The 16,973-nt window shown below is 49.6% G+C and overlaps 1 protein-coding gene across 2 annotated transcripts; it reads right to left on the minus strand.

The window, feature by feature from the left end:
* Positions 1–2,240: 2,240 nt before the first annotated feature.
* Positions 2,241–15,589, minus strand: Mypop (Myb related transcription factor, partner of profilin). Of its 2 annotated transcripts, none has more exons than XM_029555531.1 (3): positions 15,508–15,589; positions 14,266–14,843; positions 2,241–3,524 (listed from the first exon to the last, which is right to left on the minus strand). In XM_029555531.1, the coding sequence occupies exons 2-3, from the start codon at positions 14,789–14,791 to the stop codon at positions 2,854–2,856; spliced, it is 1,197 nt and encodes a 398-aa protein (XP_029411391.1). In that variant the 5' UTR covers positions 14,792–14,843; positions 15,508–15,589; the 3' UTR covers positions 2,241–2,853. The 2 variants fall into 2 exon arrangements, with proteins under 2 accessions (XP_029411391.1, XP_029411390.1); XM_029555530.1 differs by having other exon boundaries at positions 2,242–3,524; positions 14,266–15,065.
* Between the last annotated feature and the right edge of the window lie 1,384 nt (positions 15,590–16,973).

Raw genomic sequence — 16,973 nt, forward strand, 5'->3', positions numbered from 1 at the left:
CTCCCGCCGCTCCCGCCGCCGCCGCTGCAAAGGCCGCCGCCGCCTCCACCTCCTTCTTCTGCCCCAGAGGCCGCTTCGTAGGGAAAGTTACATAACGCGCGGGCAAAGCCTTCTGGGAAATGTAGTCCCGCCGGGGCTGCTTCTTAAAGGGGACGGGCGGTAAGGGTGGTCCCGCTGGCTGGCTGTCCACGCACAGCCCCTTACTATGTGCACGGGGTTGAAGGAGGAAGACATGTGATATAAGTGATCACATGTTATCACAGATTCATAAAAACTTGGGGTGTACAAATTGCTGGGCATGCCTTTTTCATTTTTCCTTTTGGAGACAAGGATTTATTCTTCAGCTCAGGCTGGCCTCCAACTCATTGCAATCCTGCTTCAGCCTCCTTCGTGCTGGGATGACAGGCGTGAGACTGCGCTCTGCTCCTGACATGCAATTTCTGCTTTGATTTGCTGAGCAGCTTTAGACTAGACTCTTGCCCTCTCTGAGAATCCCCGCCTCTCAAAGAAGGGCCAATGGCGAATTAGGAAGGCAGCAGCTCTTGGGACGGGGCGGGGAGGCTCTGATTGGATATTTTCAGAGGAGGGAAGCAGGCTACTGGATTGGAGAAGGATGTCTACTGGGCACTTTGTCTTGCTCCAGAATCTCAGATCCTAGACTCAGGCTCGGTCCTCACAGGAGGAGTAAAGCAGACTGAAGCCTTTCGAGCCAGGTGCCTGCCTCAGTTTCCTCATCTGTTCAAGGTGGGGGGAATGAGCACCTTTCAACTCAAGTTCCAACTACGCGCTTGCTTTGGTCTCTCTCCAAAGGGTTAAACCATTGGCCTCTCAGCGTGCCCCCTTCTCACTACAATTCCCAAAATGCTCTGCGACATGAACGAAATGACGCACTTCCGCTGCCTGGAAGGTTGGGGGAGGCCTTCCCGATTCCCGCCACCCCCCCCAACTTTCTTTACGTGCTTTGCAAGCAGGAATTTTTGGAGGGTGGGGGGAGCCTAACGTTGAGCCCGGGTTTGGATGGAGGAGGGAGCCAAGAGTTGGCCAGCAAGAGGTGGTTGCTGGGGAGGGAAGCGTCAGACCACTATTCCCCAGCCATGAGTGGTCAATACCTGGTGGGCCCAGCCTGGCTTTGGGCGCCCCCATGTTTTCTTCCTCAAGCTTTGGGGGAGGAGCGTTGTATGTCGCTAGTTTCGAGCTTGCATCAGTCCCCCCCCCCCGCCCCCAGTCCATGTTTAATGCTTGCAAAAATATCTGCGCGTCTAGCTAGTTTGCATTCATTGGTTTGCACCCTGAGCGGCTGCCTGCTTTCTTCTCCAGTCTGTTTTCTGCTATTTCAGTTTCACAATTATACCTACCACCTGTATTATTATTTTAACACTTTTCTCCGTTAAAAGAAATGACGTATTCTTTAAGGTTTTCTAAGAGATACTATGTTCACAATCGGTTTCGTGCACTATTTATTTACTTGGTTATTTTTGGTGCGGGATGGAATCCAGGGCCTTATGCTAAGAGCTCTACCAGGGAGATAGAGCACCAGCCAATTATTTTTGTTGTTTTGTTGGAAAAAGGGTCTTACTATGTAGCCTAGGTTGGCTTAAAACTCTGGATCCTCCTACCTCAGCCTACTGAGGATGGAGATTACAGAATACATCACCATACCTGGATTTAAAAAAAAAGTGTGTGTGTGTGTGTGAGAGAGAGAGAGACAGAGAGAGAGACAGAGAGAGAGAGAGGAGAGAGAGAGGAGAGAGAGAGAGGTGGGTTTCACTATGAAACAGTCTGGCCTCGATCTCATGGCAATCCTGTTTCAGGCTCCTGAGTGCTGGGATTGCAAAAGCATTAACCACTGTCCCCTTGCTAAAAGTTCTTCAACACAGTAAAAGCCCAGTTCTCGTCTTGTACACTGGGAGTCTGATCCTCAGGGCAACCTGTCCTTCTCTGAATCACCCACCCAAGCTGCTCTACTTTATAGCTTCTGCATGAACATTAATGAACTCTGAAGTGTGAAACATTCTTTGAAGATTTCTTTTTTTTTTTTTTCGAGGTCTCCTGCCTCAGCATTCTGAGTAGCTGTGATTACAACCTTGCCCACTACTCAGCCACACCAAGTTTAGTTATTGCTTTACCGAGAAAAAAAAAAAAAAAAAGGTGTAAAATCAACCCTCTAGCTCCAAATTCAGGAGGTGTGGCCTCTCCTAAGAGGGTGTGGCCAGTCAAGGGAGGGTGGGGTCGTTTGAAGTGCAAGATTTTCAAGGCTTGTCTCAGAGCCTCAATTTAATTGTATGAAAAATAAGTTTATTGATATCTTATTACCACTGAGAGAAAGGCGGGGGGCTTGAGCTCCGGAGGTCAGATACATGGCAAGGGAAGGAAGAGGCCCCAACTTAACACCTCCAGAGTCAGAACCCCACCTCCCCTCCCTAGGGTACAGCAGGCTATATCCATATTCTGATTTGTCTAACAACTTCCAACCCGTCCGAAGTCTGGGTTGGGGAGGTGGGGAGCCCCCACCGGGTACCTCTCTTCAAGTCAAAAACAGGAACTGTTAGGCAAAGGGGCATGTCGCACCTCCCACCCCACAAAGGGTAATTTAATAACATAAAGTTGATGGCTTAGAAGTCAGGGTTGCAGGAGGCAGCTAGGCAGACAGCACAGTACCAGAGAAAGGGGCTGGGGGAGCCCACTCGGGCCTACCCAGAGAATCAGGCACTAACTAGCACAGGGGGTGGGGTGCTCACTCCCCTGGAGCAGGGAGCCAAGGTGCAGCTGGGGTGGGCAGAGCGCATCGTCCCTCCCTCCACTGCGCCAAGCTGGGAGAGGGGTTGCAGGCAGCAGCGTAGACCGGAGTAGCTTTCAAGGAGATTTCCATCGGCCTCGCCTCTTCCGCGTGGGGAAACCTTTCCTCCTCTTGTGTGGGGGTGAGTCATGGGGAGGCAGGGGAGGAGCTGGGGGTGGTCTGGGCACCCCTTCCTCGCTCCGAGGGGAGATGATGACTCCCCTAGCTGCAACCACAGCCCCATCCACGACAGCGGCCACCACGGACACAGGCTCTGGGGTGATCTCCACTTTGGGGGCAGGAGGTGGCAGAACCGGCCTGGCAGGTGGGGGTGGCGGCGGGAGTGGGGGTGAGGGCTGCGGGTCAGCTGGGGTTCCAGGCAGAAGGGGTAAGAGGGCACTGAGGGCCTCGCTCAGTTTTGCCAATCCCTGCCGGAGGGTGCCAGCCAGCTCCCGGATGGCATTGGCAGTCTCCTGCTGTGCTCGCAGGAAGTCCAGGGACTGGTCTGGGGCTGAGGTGGGCGGAGGCCGAGGAGGAGGAGGTGGGGGGCTGGGGGATGAGGGTGCCACTTGGACTAGCGGCGGGGGGGGGGGGGGGGGGGGGGAGAATCCCACGTGGAGCCTTAGCTGGACAGTCTGCGGGACTGCAGGGGGCGGGGACTCACGCTCCTTGGCTTCCTGGGGATTGCAAGCCGGCCTGGACCAGGGCTCCGGGCTGCTGGAGTCCCCCTTGCTGTGGGCTGGGGTATCTAGAGAGAGAGAGAGAGACACAGAGTCAGAGAGAGCGAGATGAGAGATCATTATGCATGAACCTTCAAGGCATTATTATTCCTCCTTTGGTTTCCTGCTCTAGAGCAATCTCTCAGTCGTTTCTGTCTTTTCCTTCATTGAGACAGGGACTCCCTGTGTAATGCAGACTAGACTAGACTGCAACTCCCAATCCTCCTGCCTCAGCCTCCCAAGTGCTGGGATTACCACCACACCTGGCTTGATTTACTATGTTTTATTTTATTTTATATTTTATTTTATTTTATGTGTATGAGTGTATTGCCTGCACGTGTAGAAGTGTACCCATGTCCTACACAGCCTGTGGAGGACAGAAGAAGGCCTTAGATCCCCTAGAACTGGAGTTATGAGCGGTTGTTAACTGCCATGTAAGTGCTGGGAATGGAACCTGTGTTCTCTGCAAGAGCAGTCAGTGCTCTTAAGCACTGAGCCATCTCTCCAGCCCCTGATTTACTATGTTTTAAGGAGATTGCTCTTGATCAGGAGAGATGGCTCACTGGGTAACAGCACTTGCTGCCACGCCTGGTGACTTGACTACAGTCCCCAGAAGCCACATGGTTGAGGAGACACCAACTTCCAAAGGTTGTCTGCTGACCTCCACATGCATGCTGTGGTATTCCAGTGTGGGTGAGCAGGCACTCACCTTTGTGCAGGCACACACACACTCACTCCCACTGGAGAGATGGCTCAGTGGTTAAGAGCACTGCCTGTTCTTGCAGAGGACCTGGTTTTGATTCCCAGCACCCACATGGCAGCTAACAACCATCTGTAACTCCAGTTCCAGGGGATCCAACGCCCTCTTCTGACCTTCACAGGCATTACATGACACAGGTGCACTTACAAAAATGCAGGCAATACACTCATACACATAAAATAAAAATAATAAATACAACATTAAAAAATATAAAAAAGGATACTCTTCAAGCTTGGTTGTACACGTATATAATCCCTGCACTTGGGAAACTGAAGCAGGAGGATCAAGAGTTCAAGCCAGGCCCTTCACTAGTGGACTATAGCTGAGTCATCTACCATAGAGATCCAACTCCAGCTCCTCACTGGTGGGTTCTAGGCCAGCCTGGGCACGTAAGACCCCTATCCCCCAACAAAACCAAACAAGGTGGGCATGGTGACTCATGCTTCTAACACTTGTCCTGAGGATTAGCTGAAGTTCATGCCCAGTCTGGGTTACATAGTGAGTTTAAGGTCAGCCTGGGCTATAGAGTCTTAAACAAAAGAAAAGGAACAGTAATAGTATTGGAAATAATGATAAAACCCAAATCAGAACACATCATAGAGTAGAGGTCCAGGAGAGGTCAGTCTTTGAACACAGAGGAATCAAGACATTCAACTTGGTGAAAACCAACAGCGTCTTAAGAGTCCTCCGCTGTCCCCAGAAGTCCCATCTCCCACAGAGAAAAAGCTAAGGTTCCACAAAGCTCTGGATCATCTGGACACTGCACCTCTCAGGGGGAGGTGGGGAGGCTGACATGCTGGTCATCTGGAAGCTCGCACCAGTCAGGATGCCAGGATTTCCCAGTTCATTTCCAGCCTGCTGGACTTCATCCACCTCTACTCATCTGGCACCTCATTTATAATCCTAGACTACAGCAGTCTGCACACAGAGACCCACAGCCCAGGATGACCTGAACCTTTGCCAGAGCGCAGGCCTAAGCTCTCAAGTGTTTCCAGGGGTGCGATATAACAGTACACATTATCTAATGGCACCCCAACCTCACCCAATGAGATTAGCTGCTGACCACCCCCACTTCTCCTTCCTCAGCCACCCTTGCCTAGGGAATGGCCATTTAATCCTTCAAGCTGCTGGAGGCTCCTTCTTTTCCTTCTCTTCCTTCCTTCCTTCCTTCCTTCCTTCCTTCCTTCCTTCCTTCCTTCCTTCCTTCCTTCCTTCCTATTTTTGAGACAGGGTCTCCCTGTGGCCTTAGCTGGCCTAGAACTCACTATGTGGACCAGGCTGGTCTTGAATCACAGAGATCCACTTGCCTCTGCCGCCTGAATGCTGGATTAAAAGCATGCACCTCTATACTGGCCCTAAAAAGCTGTTTTGTTGTTGTTTTGGTCTTTTTGAGACAGGGTCTCCCTGTAGCCCCAGCTGACCTGGAACTCACTAAGTGGACCAGGCTGGCCTCAAACTCACAAAGATCCACCTGCCTCAGCCTCCCAAATGTTGGGGTTAAAGGTGTGCACCACCATTCCAGGCCTAAAAAGCTGTTTTTTAAACACTGCATTGGGACCAGAGAGATGGCTCAGCACTTGCTGCCAAGCCTGACACCCTGAGTTCAATCCCTTGAAACCACTTGATGGAAAGAGAGAACCACCAATTTCTGCAAGTTGTCTCCTGATCTCTGCATACATGCTGTTGCACACATGCCCACAAAATAAATAAAATGTCATTTTAAAAAGATTTTAAGCCAGGCGTGGTGGTGCACGCCTTTAATCCCAGCTCTAGGGAGGCAGAGACAGGCTGATCTCTGAGTTCAAGGCCAGCCTGGTCTACATAGTGAGTTCCAGGACAGCTGGGGCTACAGGAAGACCCTGTCTCAAAAAGATTTAAAAAAAAAAAAAGATTTTAAAGTTACCAGCTAGATGGGCTGGTGAGATGACTCATTGAGTAAACGTGCTTATCACCAAGCCTGATGGTTTGATCCCCAGAACTTACATGTGGAAGGTGAGAACTGACTTCTGAAAGTTGTCCTCTGACCTCCACGAGTGTTATGGCATGTGCATGCAAATGTAAACACATGTATACACACACACAAACACAAATAATTTAAACATTAAAACAATACTAGCCTACCAAGACATTGGTACATGCCTTTAATCCCAATACTTGGAAGGCAGAGGCAAGTAGATCTCTTTGATCAGGGCTGGGACTACAGGGAGACCCTGTCTCAAAAAAAACAGACAAGAAAACAACAACAAAAAAGTCCAAAACAAAAATATTAGCCAGATACAGCCCTTTCTGTTCTCAAACCCTCCTGGGGTTCTGACTACACTCAAGAGTAAAAGGTTCACTTCCCAGCACCCACATGGTGGCTAACAACTGTCTGTAACTCCCGTTCCAGGGGATCTGACACCCTTTTCTGGCCTCTGCAGGCACTGCATGAGACAGGTGCACTTACATACATGCAGGCAATATGCTCATACACAAATAATAATAAAATAGGATAGAAAAAGAAAAATAGAAGAAAAAGAAAAGTGCCTGGGGTCTCCAAGGCCCTGCACCACCTGTCTCCATTCAGCCCTGACCTCACATCCTGGGCTTCCTCTCCCTCTGGTTTACTAATTCCCACTACCTAGATGGTTTTCAAACCTATTTAGGCCTGATCTTGCCTCAGGGCCTTTGCACTTGCTGATCCCTAGAGCTGGAAACACCTTTCCCTCCCCACACCTGCCTGTTCTTCCTTCATTTCCTCTAGGCCTTAAGGCTGTAGTGCTATCTCCTCTGGGAGACCTTTCTGCTTGTCCCCTAGAGTGGCTGCCAGACCTTTGTCCCTCCCTTAGCTCTACATGATTTCTCTAAGCACTCATTTCCCCTGGGTGTGGGATCTGTTTGTCTAATCCTCCTAGGTCAGCTCTACCAGGCAAGGCTTTAGTGTGCTCACTGCTGTTTACCAGCAACTAGAGAAATGCCCAGTGATGCAACTCCAGGCCTCGCATAGCTAGGCAAGGGCTCTAACCCCTCACTGGGGGATTCGAGGCAGGTGCTCCACCACTGAGCCACCCCCAGCCCCTCACTTGGGGACTCTAGGCAGGTCCTCTACCACTGAGCCACACCCCCAGCCCTTGAGGGGGGATTCTAGGCAGGGGCTCTACCACTGAGTCACACCCCCAGTCCACTTTTTAGTTTGTTGTTTCTTCTTTTTAAAAATTTACTACATTATTTATTTGTGTTTGTTTATACACATGCACACATGCCACATTGTGCATGTAGAGCTCAGAGGACAGCTTGTGGGAGTTGCTTCTCTCTTTCCACCATCTGGGTCCCAGAGATGAACTCAGGTTGTCAGTCTGGTTGCAAATGTCTTTACTCACTAAGTTCTCTTGTGGTCCCTTCTTTCTTTCAGTTTTGTTTTGTTTTGTCTTTTTAAGACAGAGTCTCCCTGTAGCCCCAGCTGGCCTGTAACTCACTATGTAGGCCAGGCACAAAGATCTACCTGCCTCTGCCTGCCAAGTGCTGGGATTAAAGGAGTGTGCCACCATGCCCCGATGTTTTGTTTTTTGAGACAGGATCTTGCTCTGCAGCCCTGGTTAGCCTAGAACTCCATATGTAGACCAGGCTGGCTTCAAACTTTCAATGACCCTGCATCTGCCTCCTGAGTACTGGAATTACAGGCATGTACCACTAGGCCTGGCTGGTAATTTCCTTAAAATCCTGTCAGAGATAAATGGTCCTTAGCCATGTTTTCCAGTGCCAATAACACAGCAGGCTGCCCACAAATGCTCTAGGCTCTGTTCCTATGCCTCAATTACAGCAGTTCCCTTTGGTAAGTTTGACCCACCATTAAGAGACTAGTTAAGGACATATTAAGCATGTTAGAACCTTAGGGCCTTTGCACATGCCTTTTCCAGGGCTCTTCTCTCAAATGCCCACTGCCCTTAACCTCTGAATTCAGGTCTCTGAATTCAGTTGAATTCACCTCTTCAGAGAAGTCTTCCCTAATTTTCTTGATCATACAATACATTATTTGCTCATGTATATTTTTAATATTTTATTATTTTATGTGTGAGTGTTTTGTGTGCATGTATGTGAGTGTACCCACATACAATGCCCACAGAGGCAAGAGAAAGGCATCAGATCTCCTAGAACTGGAGTTACAAATGGTTGTCAGCCACCGTATGCGTGCTGGAAATTGAACCTGGGTCCTCTGCAAGAGCAGCCAGTGATCTTAACTGCTGAGCCATTTCTCCAATCCCCCCTCCCTTTAAAATTTTTTTTTTTAATTTTATTTAAGCCAGGCGTGGTGGTGCATGCCTTTAATCCCAGCACTTGGGAGGCAGAGGCAGGCAGATCTCTGTGAGTTCAAGACCAGCCTGGTCTACACAGTGAGTTCCAGGACAACTGGGGCTACAGGGAGACCCTGTCTCAAAAAGACTAAAAAAATTTTTGTATTTGTTATTTTCATTTTTTATGTGTATGTGTGTATTGCCTGCATGTAGGTAAGTGCACCTGTGTCCTACAATGCTCACGGAGGTCAGAAGAGGCTACTGGATCCCCTGGGACTAGAGTTAGGGACAGTTGTTAGCTGCCTTGTGGGTGCTGGGATTTGAACCCAGGTCTTCTGCAAGAACAACCAGTGCTCTTAACCGCTGAGCCATTTCTCCAGCCCCCTAAATTTTATTTATTTATTTATTTATTTATTTATTTATTTTTATTTTATTTATGTATATGAGTGTATTGCCTGCATGTGTGTAAGTGCACCCATGTTGCGTGGTGCCCACAGAGGACAGAAGAGTGCTTTGGCTTCACTGGAACTGGAGTTTGGACAGTTGTTAACCACCGTGTGTATGCTGGGATTTGAACCCAGGTCTTCTGCAAGAATAACCAGTGCTCTTAACTGCTGAACTATCTCTTCAGCCACCCCTTTTTTGAGACAACTTCTCACTAGATAGCCCAGGCTAGCCTCAAACTCAAGATACTCTGACCTCAACCTCCTAAATACTGGGAGTGTGATGTAAGCCACCATACGTGGCCTGACTTGATGCTCTTTCAATAGGTTTTCTCTGTTTTTTTTTTTGGTCTTTTAGAAACAGGGTCTCCGTGTAGCCCCAGCTGTCCTGGAACGCACTAGACCAGGCTGGCCTTGAACTCACAGAGATCTGCCTGCCTCTGCCTCCCAAGTGCTGGGACTACAGGCGTGAGCCAGCACGCCTGGCTCTTTTTTTAAAAAATATTTATTTATTTCGTTTTATGTGTCTTTTTGAGACAGGGTCTCCCTATAGCCCCAGGTGATCTGGAACTTGCTATGGAGACCAGGTCGGCCTTGAACTCACAGAGATCTGCCTGCCTCTGCCTCCAGGAGGTGGGATTAAAGGTGTGCACCACACTCAGCTCTCTTCATTTTTCAAAAAGAGCTTTAAAAATTCTATCTCACTTATTATTATTTTATTTTACTTTTTTTTTGGTCTTTTTGAGACAGGGTCTCCCTGTATCCCCAGCTGTCCTAGAACTTACTATGTAGACCAATCTGGCCTTTAACTCACAGAGCTCCACCTGCCTCTGCCTCCCGAGTGCTGGGATTAAAGCCTTATTTATTATTTTCATTTTATGTGCATGAGTGTTTTTGTACATGCAGACGCACCACGTGTGTGCCTGTGGAGGCCCAAAGAGAGTGACAGATCCCCTGGAACTGGAGTTACAGATGGTTGTTAGCAGCCTCCATGTGGATGCTGGGAACTAAACCCGGGTCTTTTACAAGAGCAGCCAGTGCTCTTAACCTCTGGTCCATCTCTCCTGTTTCTCTTCTTAATAGTTGTTACCTACCTGGGCATGGTGGTGTACACCTGTAGTCCCAGCACTTGGGAGGCAGAGCCAGGTGGATCTCTTTGAGTTCAAGGCCAGCCTGGTCTACATAGTGACTTCCAGGCCAGCTTCCAGGGAAACCCTGTCTCAAAAAGACCAAAAAAAAAAAAAAAAAAAAAGTTGTTATCTACTGGCATTATGTACAGCATGGGGCTATTTGTTACAGTACATTTTCCCCAACTATGTCAGCTCTGGAAGGGAAAGGAGTTTCCTATTTTTTCCCCCACAGTACAGTCATCCAGCATCTTCCCCAGGAAGAGGTTCTCTGTAAATCTACTGAATATTTAACAAATGAATAAAGTGGATACAACAACTTAAAAAACAAACAACAACAAAAACCTCCAACTTGGTGCTAGGGAGGTGGCTCAGTGATAAAATGCTTACCTACAAATGTGAGGACCCAGGTTTGGATCCCAGAACCTACAGAAATGCTGGGTGAGCATCGCAGCTGCCTATAATGCCAGCTTTGGAAAGTGGATACAGGATCCTCAGTGCGAGCTGGCTAACAGAACTAGCCACATCAGTGTGCTCTGGGATTGATTTGAGACCCTGCCTCAGTGAATGAAGTGAAGAGTGTGAAAGATGATTCACAACAACAGCCTTGGGCCTACACATGACAGCACACGTGTACCCACACACATGCAAATACATATACATGCACACACAAAAATGGAAAAAGAAAAAAGATAAGTTTGTTATGGTTGACCTGGTTCAATGGAGCCGTTTAACAGAAAAAGAGATTTGATTCAAACTGAGAACACAGGTTCTGATTTATGACAGTTTCCTGGCCTTTGAATGTCCTCTAGGTGAGTCCAAAGTCTGGACCTTGACTTACAAGCCCCAAGTAATCTAATTCTGTCCTGTTCAATAACTTCATAGTTGTTGATGGTCATTTTAGTCCGGTGGTTAAATACAAGACTGTTGGACAAAATCTATTCAAGTTCTTGATATTTCCTTGCTGTGTGACTTTAGGAAGGGAAATGAACCTCTCTGAATTATATCAACTATCTGGTCTGGGGCCAATGAGATGGCTCAGCCGGTAAAGATACTTGCTATGCAACCCTGACAACATAACTTTAATTCCCAGACCCCACAATAGGAGAGAAGAGATTCCTGAAAATTGACCTATGATTTCTACACACTCACTTTGGCATGCATGTACACATACACAAGTGAAAAAAAATATTAAATTAGGGGCTGGAGAGATGGCTCAGTGGTTATGAGCACTAGCTGCTCTTGCAGAGGAGGATCTGGGTTCAGGTCCCAGCACCCACATGGTGGCAAATAGCCATCTGAAACTCGGGTTCCAATGCATCTAATGCCCTCTTCTGGCCTCTACAGCACTGCACACATGTGGTGCACTTACATACAGGTAGGTAAAACACGTACACATAAAATACAAATAAGTAAAAAAGCACATAAATAAACTTTTTAATTAATAAAAAAGAACTACCTAGTGTGATCATGTCACACCCTCCATCATACAGCTTCTGTGCTTGTCTCTTCTACAGCATGTCTCTTCCTCCCTACACTCTCCCAGCTTTCTGTTTTGTTTTCTTTGAGACAGGGTCTCCCTGTAGCTCCAGCTGGCCTAGAACTCAGCTGGCTGAGTGGCAAAGTTTGACACTCACTGACTCACTCAGACCAGAGTCTGCCTCTCTGCTGACTACCCTTCATGGAATACATTCTTGATACATATTTGTACTTACTTATTTTTTTAGAGATAGGGTTTCATTAGGTAGCCCTGGCTGGCCTTGAACTTACAGAGATCTTCCTGCCTCTGCCTCCCAAGTGCTGGGATTAAAAGTGTGTTCCACCCAGTTTCAATTTCTTTTTTAGATTTATTTATGTGGGTGCTATGAACCAAACCTGGGCCCTCTGCAAAAGCAGCAGCCAGTGATCTTAACCACTGGGCTATCTCTCCAGCTGTACACCCAGGCTAACCTTGAACTCCTGATCCTCTTGCCTCCACCTCACCAGTGTATTACAGGCGTGCACCAGCATCCGAGGCTCATAGAATCTAAATGCTTCTCCTCATCCCGAGGCCCAGCAGTGTCTGACTTCTGCCGACCTCTTTTCACTTCATCTCAAAAAACTTTTTTTCCTAATTAAATAATTAAAAAAAAACTTATTTAGTACTTTCTGTGTATGAGCATTTGGCTTGCATGTATGTAAGTGCACATGTCATGCAATACTGGCTGAGGCCAGAACAGGGTGTTGGATCCCCTGGAACTGGAGTTACAGATGGTTGTTAGTCACCATGTAAGTGCTGGGACTCAAACTCAGGTCCTCTGCAAGAGCAGCCAAGGCTCTTAATCGCTGAGCCATCTCGCCAGCCCCTCAAACAACTTATTTTGCGAAATCATTTTCTAATTCCTCTCCCAAGCTTCTTTTGACTTCTCACTGGCCATGCTATTCAGTCTCCATGCCATCATCAAGCTGTTCCTTTCACCAGGATGGCTTTCTGAGCTCTCACACCTCCTCCTCCAGGAAGCCCTCCTCTATACCCCCAGCCTGGGAAAGATTATCCTTTGGGTTTCCCCAGGCCCTGAGCTTCCCCATCCTAGGCCTGTCACTCGGAGTCCCATTCCCCTTCCCCACGTGAACGGTCTCAGTCATTGGTTTATCTCAATACAGGGCAGGTACTTGGGGAATAGCTATAGAAAAAACAATAATCCACAGGCTAAGAGTGTGGCTCCCTGGGCAGAATGCTTTCTTAGCATGCACCAAGCCTTGAGTGCCATCCCCAGCTCTGCATAATCTGGGCATGGTGGTAAAGGGTTATAATCCCAGCACTCGAGGTGGAGGTTGGAGGATCAGAAGTTCAAGGGCTTTGTCAGCTACATCGTAGGGTGTTCAAATCCAGCCTGGCCTGGGCTACGTGAGAACCTGTCCCATTCCCCGCCCCCCCCCAAAAAAAAGCACCAGGGAAGTCTCCACAGCCAGCTCTGCAGGTGTGACCTTGACAAAGTCACTAGATGTTTTCAAGTGTGTGATATGCCAAATAGTGAAACAGTATGGATCTCTCCACACTGACTATTGTGTCGAGAGCTAGCTAGCTAGCCATGCCCTCTGAAAACACACTGTCCAGCAATTTGCTTATATTATCTCACTTGGTCTTCACAGAAACCCTTGGAGGAGAAAATTATTTTTACTCTCTGCAGAGGCAAAAAGTAATGTGCAACAATTTATCAGGATGATACTGCTAAGTGGCAAAGTTTGACACTCACTGACTCACTCAGACCAGAGTCTGCCTCTCTGCTGACTACCCTTCATGGAATACATTCTTGATACATATTTGTACTTACTTATTTTTTTAGAGATAGGGTTTCATTAGGTAGCCCTGGCTGGCCTGGAACCAGCTATGTAGACCAGGCTAGACTCGAACTCACATAGATCCACCTGCCTTTGCCTTCCCAGTATTGGGATCAAAGACATGTGTCACCATATCTAGCCCTATTTTTTTTTATTGTTGTTTGTTTTAACTTTTATTTTGAGATGGGGGGTTCTCCCTAAGTTTCCCACTCACTCTGTAGCTCAAGGCAGGCTTTGAACTCTTAGTCATCCTGCCTCAGCCTCCCCAGTAGCTGGGAGGAGAGGTCTGCCCCACCTGGCTGGATTCCTGCTTGCAGTCAGTTATTTAAACCTTGCCTGGCCGACCTTGTCTACTTCCAACAGTTACTAACTAGCTCTAGAACCCACTGGACACATGTCTTTTCCTCTCTTTTGAATTTATTTTTATTCTATATATTACTTGAAACAGGATCTCATGATGCCCAGACTGGCCTCAAACTCACTATGCAGCCAAGGATAACCTTGAAATGTCAGTCACCAATGTCCCCATACTGGGATTACAGGCTTGTGTTACCACATTCTGTCTATGCAGTGCTGGGGATCCAACCCAGGACTTCACCCAAACTAGAAAAGCACTTTACCAACTGAGCATCTCTAGACCACTCCCCTTCCCTTCTTTCCTTTTCCTGATCTTAGGGTCCCCAGCTATAGAACTGGGATGACAGCACCCACCTCCACCTCCCAGAGTTGTAGTGAGATCTTATGAACTAGCCTGTTGGATCTGGGCTTGAAAAGCATGCCGGGAGGGCGCACCGCAGGCTTTGGGAGTGCTTGCATTTATTAAGACTAAGGCTCTGGGATCCACTCACCTGCCCGGCGATCCTCCCTGCGATCCTCCGACAACACATAGCGCTGGGCACCAACAGTTGGAACCGATGGCTGTGAAGGGGCAGCTGCAGGGGACTCCTCAGTCCCGGTACCAGCTCCAGCACCAGCCCCGGGCCATGCCACACCCGGACCCAGGATGGCGAAAATAGTCTCCTCCTCCGCCGAGAAGGCGTCCTCGGCGACCGGCCCGGCGCCCTGCGTGGAGTGCGGTACGCGGGCCAGCTTCTCCTTGGTGCGGCGCTTGAAGTCGTTCCAGCGCTTCTGCACCTCTTGACCCGTGCGCTTCCAGCTGGTGATGCTGTTGATCTTGGCGGCGATGCTGTCCCACACTCGCCGCCTCTCAGCCACGCTCACCCGACGGCTCTGCGCACCGTACAGCTGCGGGTAGTGGGCGCGCACCTCCCGAATCAGGATCTGGTTCTCTTCGAAGGAGAAGCGCGGCTTGCGGAGCCGGGTGGTCTCCTCCGCTTCGCCCGACGCCGCCACCGCCGGGGTCGCCGAGGCCATGGCGCCCCCCGATGCCACCCCTCGGCTGCCTGGCGCATGGGGGGCGCCGGCGCTGCGGGCAAAGGGCGAACAACGCTGGCGGGGGCTCGGTGTCCCCGTGTCGTCCCGACACGGGCTCCTCCGTCCCGTGTGCAACGGTGATGACGACGGGGGGTGGGGGCGGCGAGGTGTCGGATGCAGTCAGAGGTATCTCCTAAGAGCTGACACCCTCTGAGTGCTTCACGCCGCCACTGGGTGCCTCGCTGAGGAGTTGATGGGAAATTGGGGGGGGGGTCTGGAAGGATGGAGGGAAATAAGCAAAAGTGAAGAGCTGGAGGTGTCTCTTGCAGGAGTTAGAGGAGAAGGGGGTACCCGGGAGGAAAGGGAACTGAGGATGCCCTAGGGGTCGAAGATGCACGTAGCAGGGAGGAGATGCTAATCCGGCAATACAGCAGACCCGGGTATCCAGATTAGAGGGGGGTCTTGGGGGGTTCCTAGGTCAATGGGGCGTCTGTTCTAGAGCTATGAGAAGCGTCCATGAATAAAGGTGGGATGGTAAAATATTTTTGATTAGCATCTGCAGGGATTGTGAGGGTGCTGGGCTTGCCCGGAATTAAGGAGCGCTCTGGAGATAACGGGGGTCCGGGACAAGGGGACCACAGGAGGCTCTTTTGGACTCCCAAGAAGAGTGAAGGATTGCAGAGAATGGGGACCGAGCTGGGCCGTGGGTCACTCACCGGCGCCGCCGCAGCCCCCGCCTGCCGGTGGGTCAGGACTCGGGCTTCTGCGGCCTCTTCCCTACCCCCCCAAGTCCTCCCCTCTCCGGGCCCCGCCCCCGGCCGCCCCGAGGGCCAAGGCGCAGGCGCGCCAGGTGCCAGCGGTCTCTAGACGCCCTTACAGCTAGGGCTGCATTCTCCCCGCCTCCCAACGCGACGCAAGCGCAGAATTGTCCTTCACTGGGCCGTCCCAACGGGATGCAGCTGCGCAGCTTCGAGTTTAGCGTCCTGTGCTCACGGACAAAACTACCACGCGCATGCGCGGCCCGTGGTGATACCCAAGACTAAGTCCCAGCAGTGGCACGGGTGGAGAAAGGAGAGATGCTGGAGACTGCGCTAGGACCGGGCGGAATCTCCGCCTTCCGGGCAGTCTCCTTGCCTACTCTGCCCTCTAACTAAGCGAAAAGTCTTTCTGTTGGAAAAATGGAAGGAAGAGAGAGATGAGATGGGGTAGGGGAAAGAAAGAGTTTCGTTTCCATGACAACTGTGTGGGTGTGATGGGAGTGTTAGGAAACCACTTTGCCTACGCCCAAACCCACCACTGCGCAGGGTCGCTTGGGACCTACCTCCTACAGATTGAGGCGGAGCACCCTGGGGATATTCCCTCCCTGCATAGGCGGTAACCATAACAACACACCAACCTCCCAATGGTGCCTGCGGGAGGGGGGGGCCTCTGTCCACATCTTGACGTCATGACTTAGGAAGTTCAAAGGAAGGAATTTCTTGGAAGGTGCGCACTGTGATCCTGGCTACGGCTTGCTTTAAGGAAAAAACAAGCAGAAATGAATTTAGAGGACTGGTTGGCAGGATGACAGGAGTCTAGTCCTCTGAAATTTATTTTAGAAGTCTGCCTGCTGTTTCAAGGACATTCAGCATACTGTGTTTCCGTTATCTGTTCAACAAATACTCATGAATGTCCACATAGATCATAGTGCAATGCATATAAAGGACAAAAGTCCGTTCCCTCATTGAGCTCATTTTAAATATTTTTTAAAAACTTTAAATATTTTAATATTTTTATTTTTATTTATTTATTTTGAGACAGGGTCTCCCTGTAGCCTCAGCTTTCCTGGATTCACTATGGAAACCAGGCTGGCCTCGAACTCACAGAGATCTGCCTGCCTCTGCCTCCCGAGTGCTGGGATTAAAGGCGTGTGCCACCACGCCCAGCTATTATTTTTATGTATATTCCTGTATTGCCTACATGTAGGTAAGTGCACCGGTGTCCTGCAATGCCCCGTGGAGGACAGAAGAGGCTTCCGGATCCCCTGGAACTGGGTTTGTTAGCTGCCATGTTGGTGCTGGGATTCGGAACCCAGGTCTTCTACAAGAACAGCCAGTGTACTTAACCACTGAGCCATCTCTCAAGACAGAATCTGTTTGTGTAACCCAGGCTGGCCTTGAGCCAGCAGTGATCTTCCTGCCTT

This window comes from Nannospalax galili, unplaced genomic scaffold, assembly GCF_000622305.1.
Source record: "Nannospalax galili isolate Female #2095 unplaced genomic scaffold, S.galili_v1.0 scaffold385, whole genome shotgun sequence".
In the NCBI taxonomy this organism is placed as follows: Eukaryota; Metazoa; Chordata; class Mammalia; order Rodentia; family Spalacidae; genus Nannospalax; species Nannospalax galili.

What these genes read in the sequence shown, in the direction of transcription:
- Mypop (XM_029555531.1), bottom strand. Translation starts at nt 14,791, where the DNA reads ATGGCCTCGGCGACCCCGGCGGTGGCGGCGTCGGGCGAAGCGGAGGAG. An exon ending in CAGGGAGGATCGCCGGGCAG is followed by an intron (nt 3,525 to 14,265) that starts GTGAGTGGATCC and finishes CTCTCTCTCTAG; the next exon opens with ATACCCCAGCCCACAGCAAG.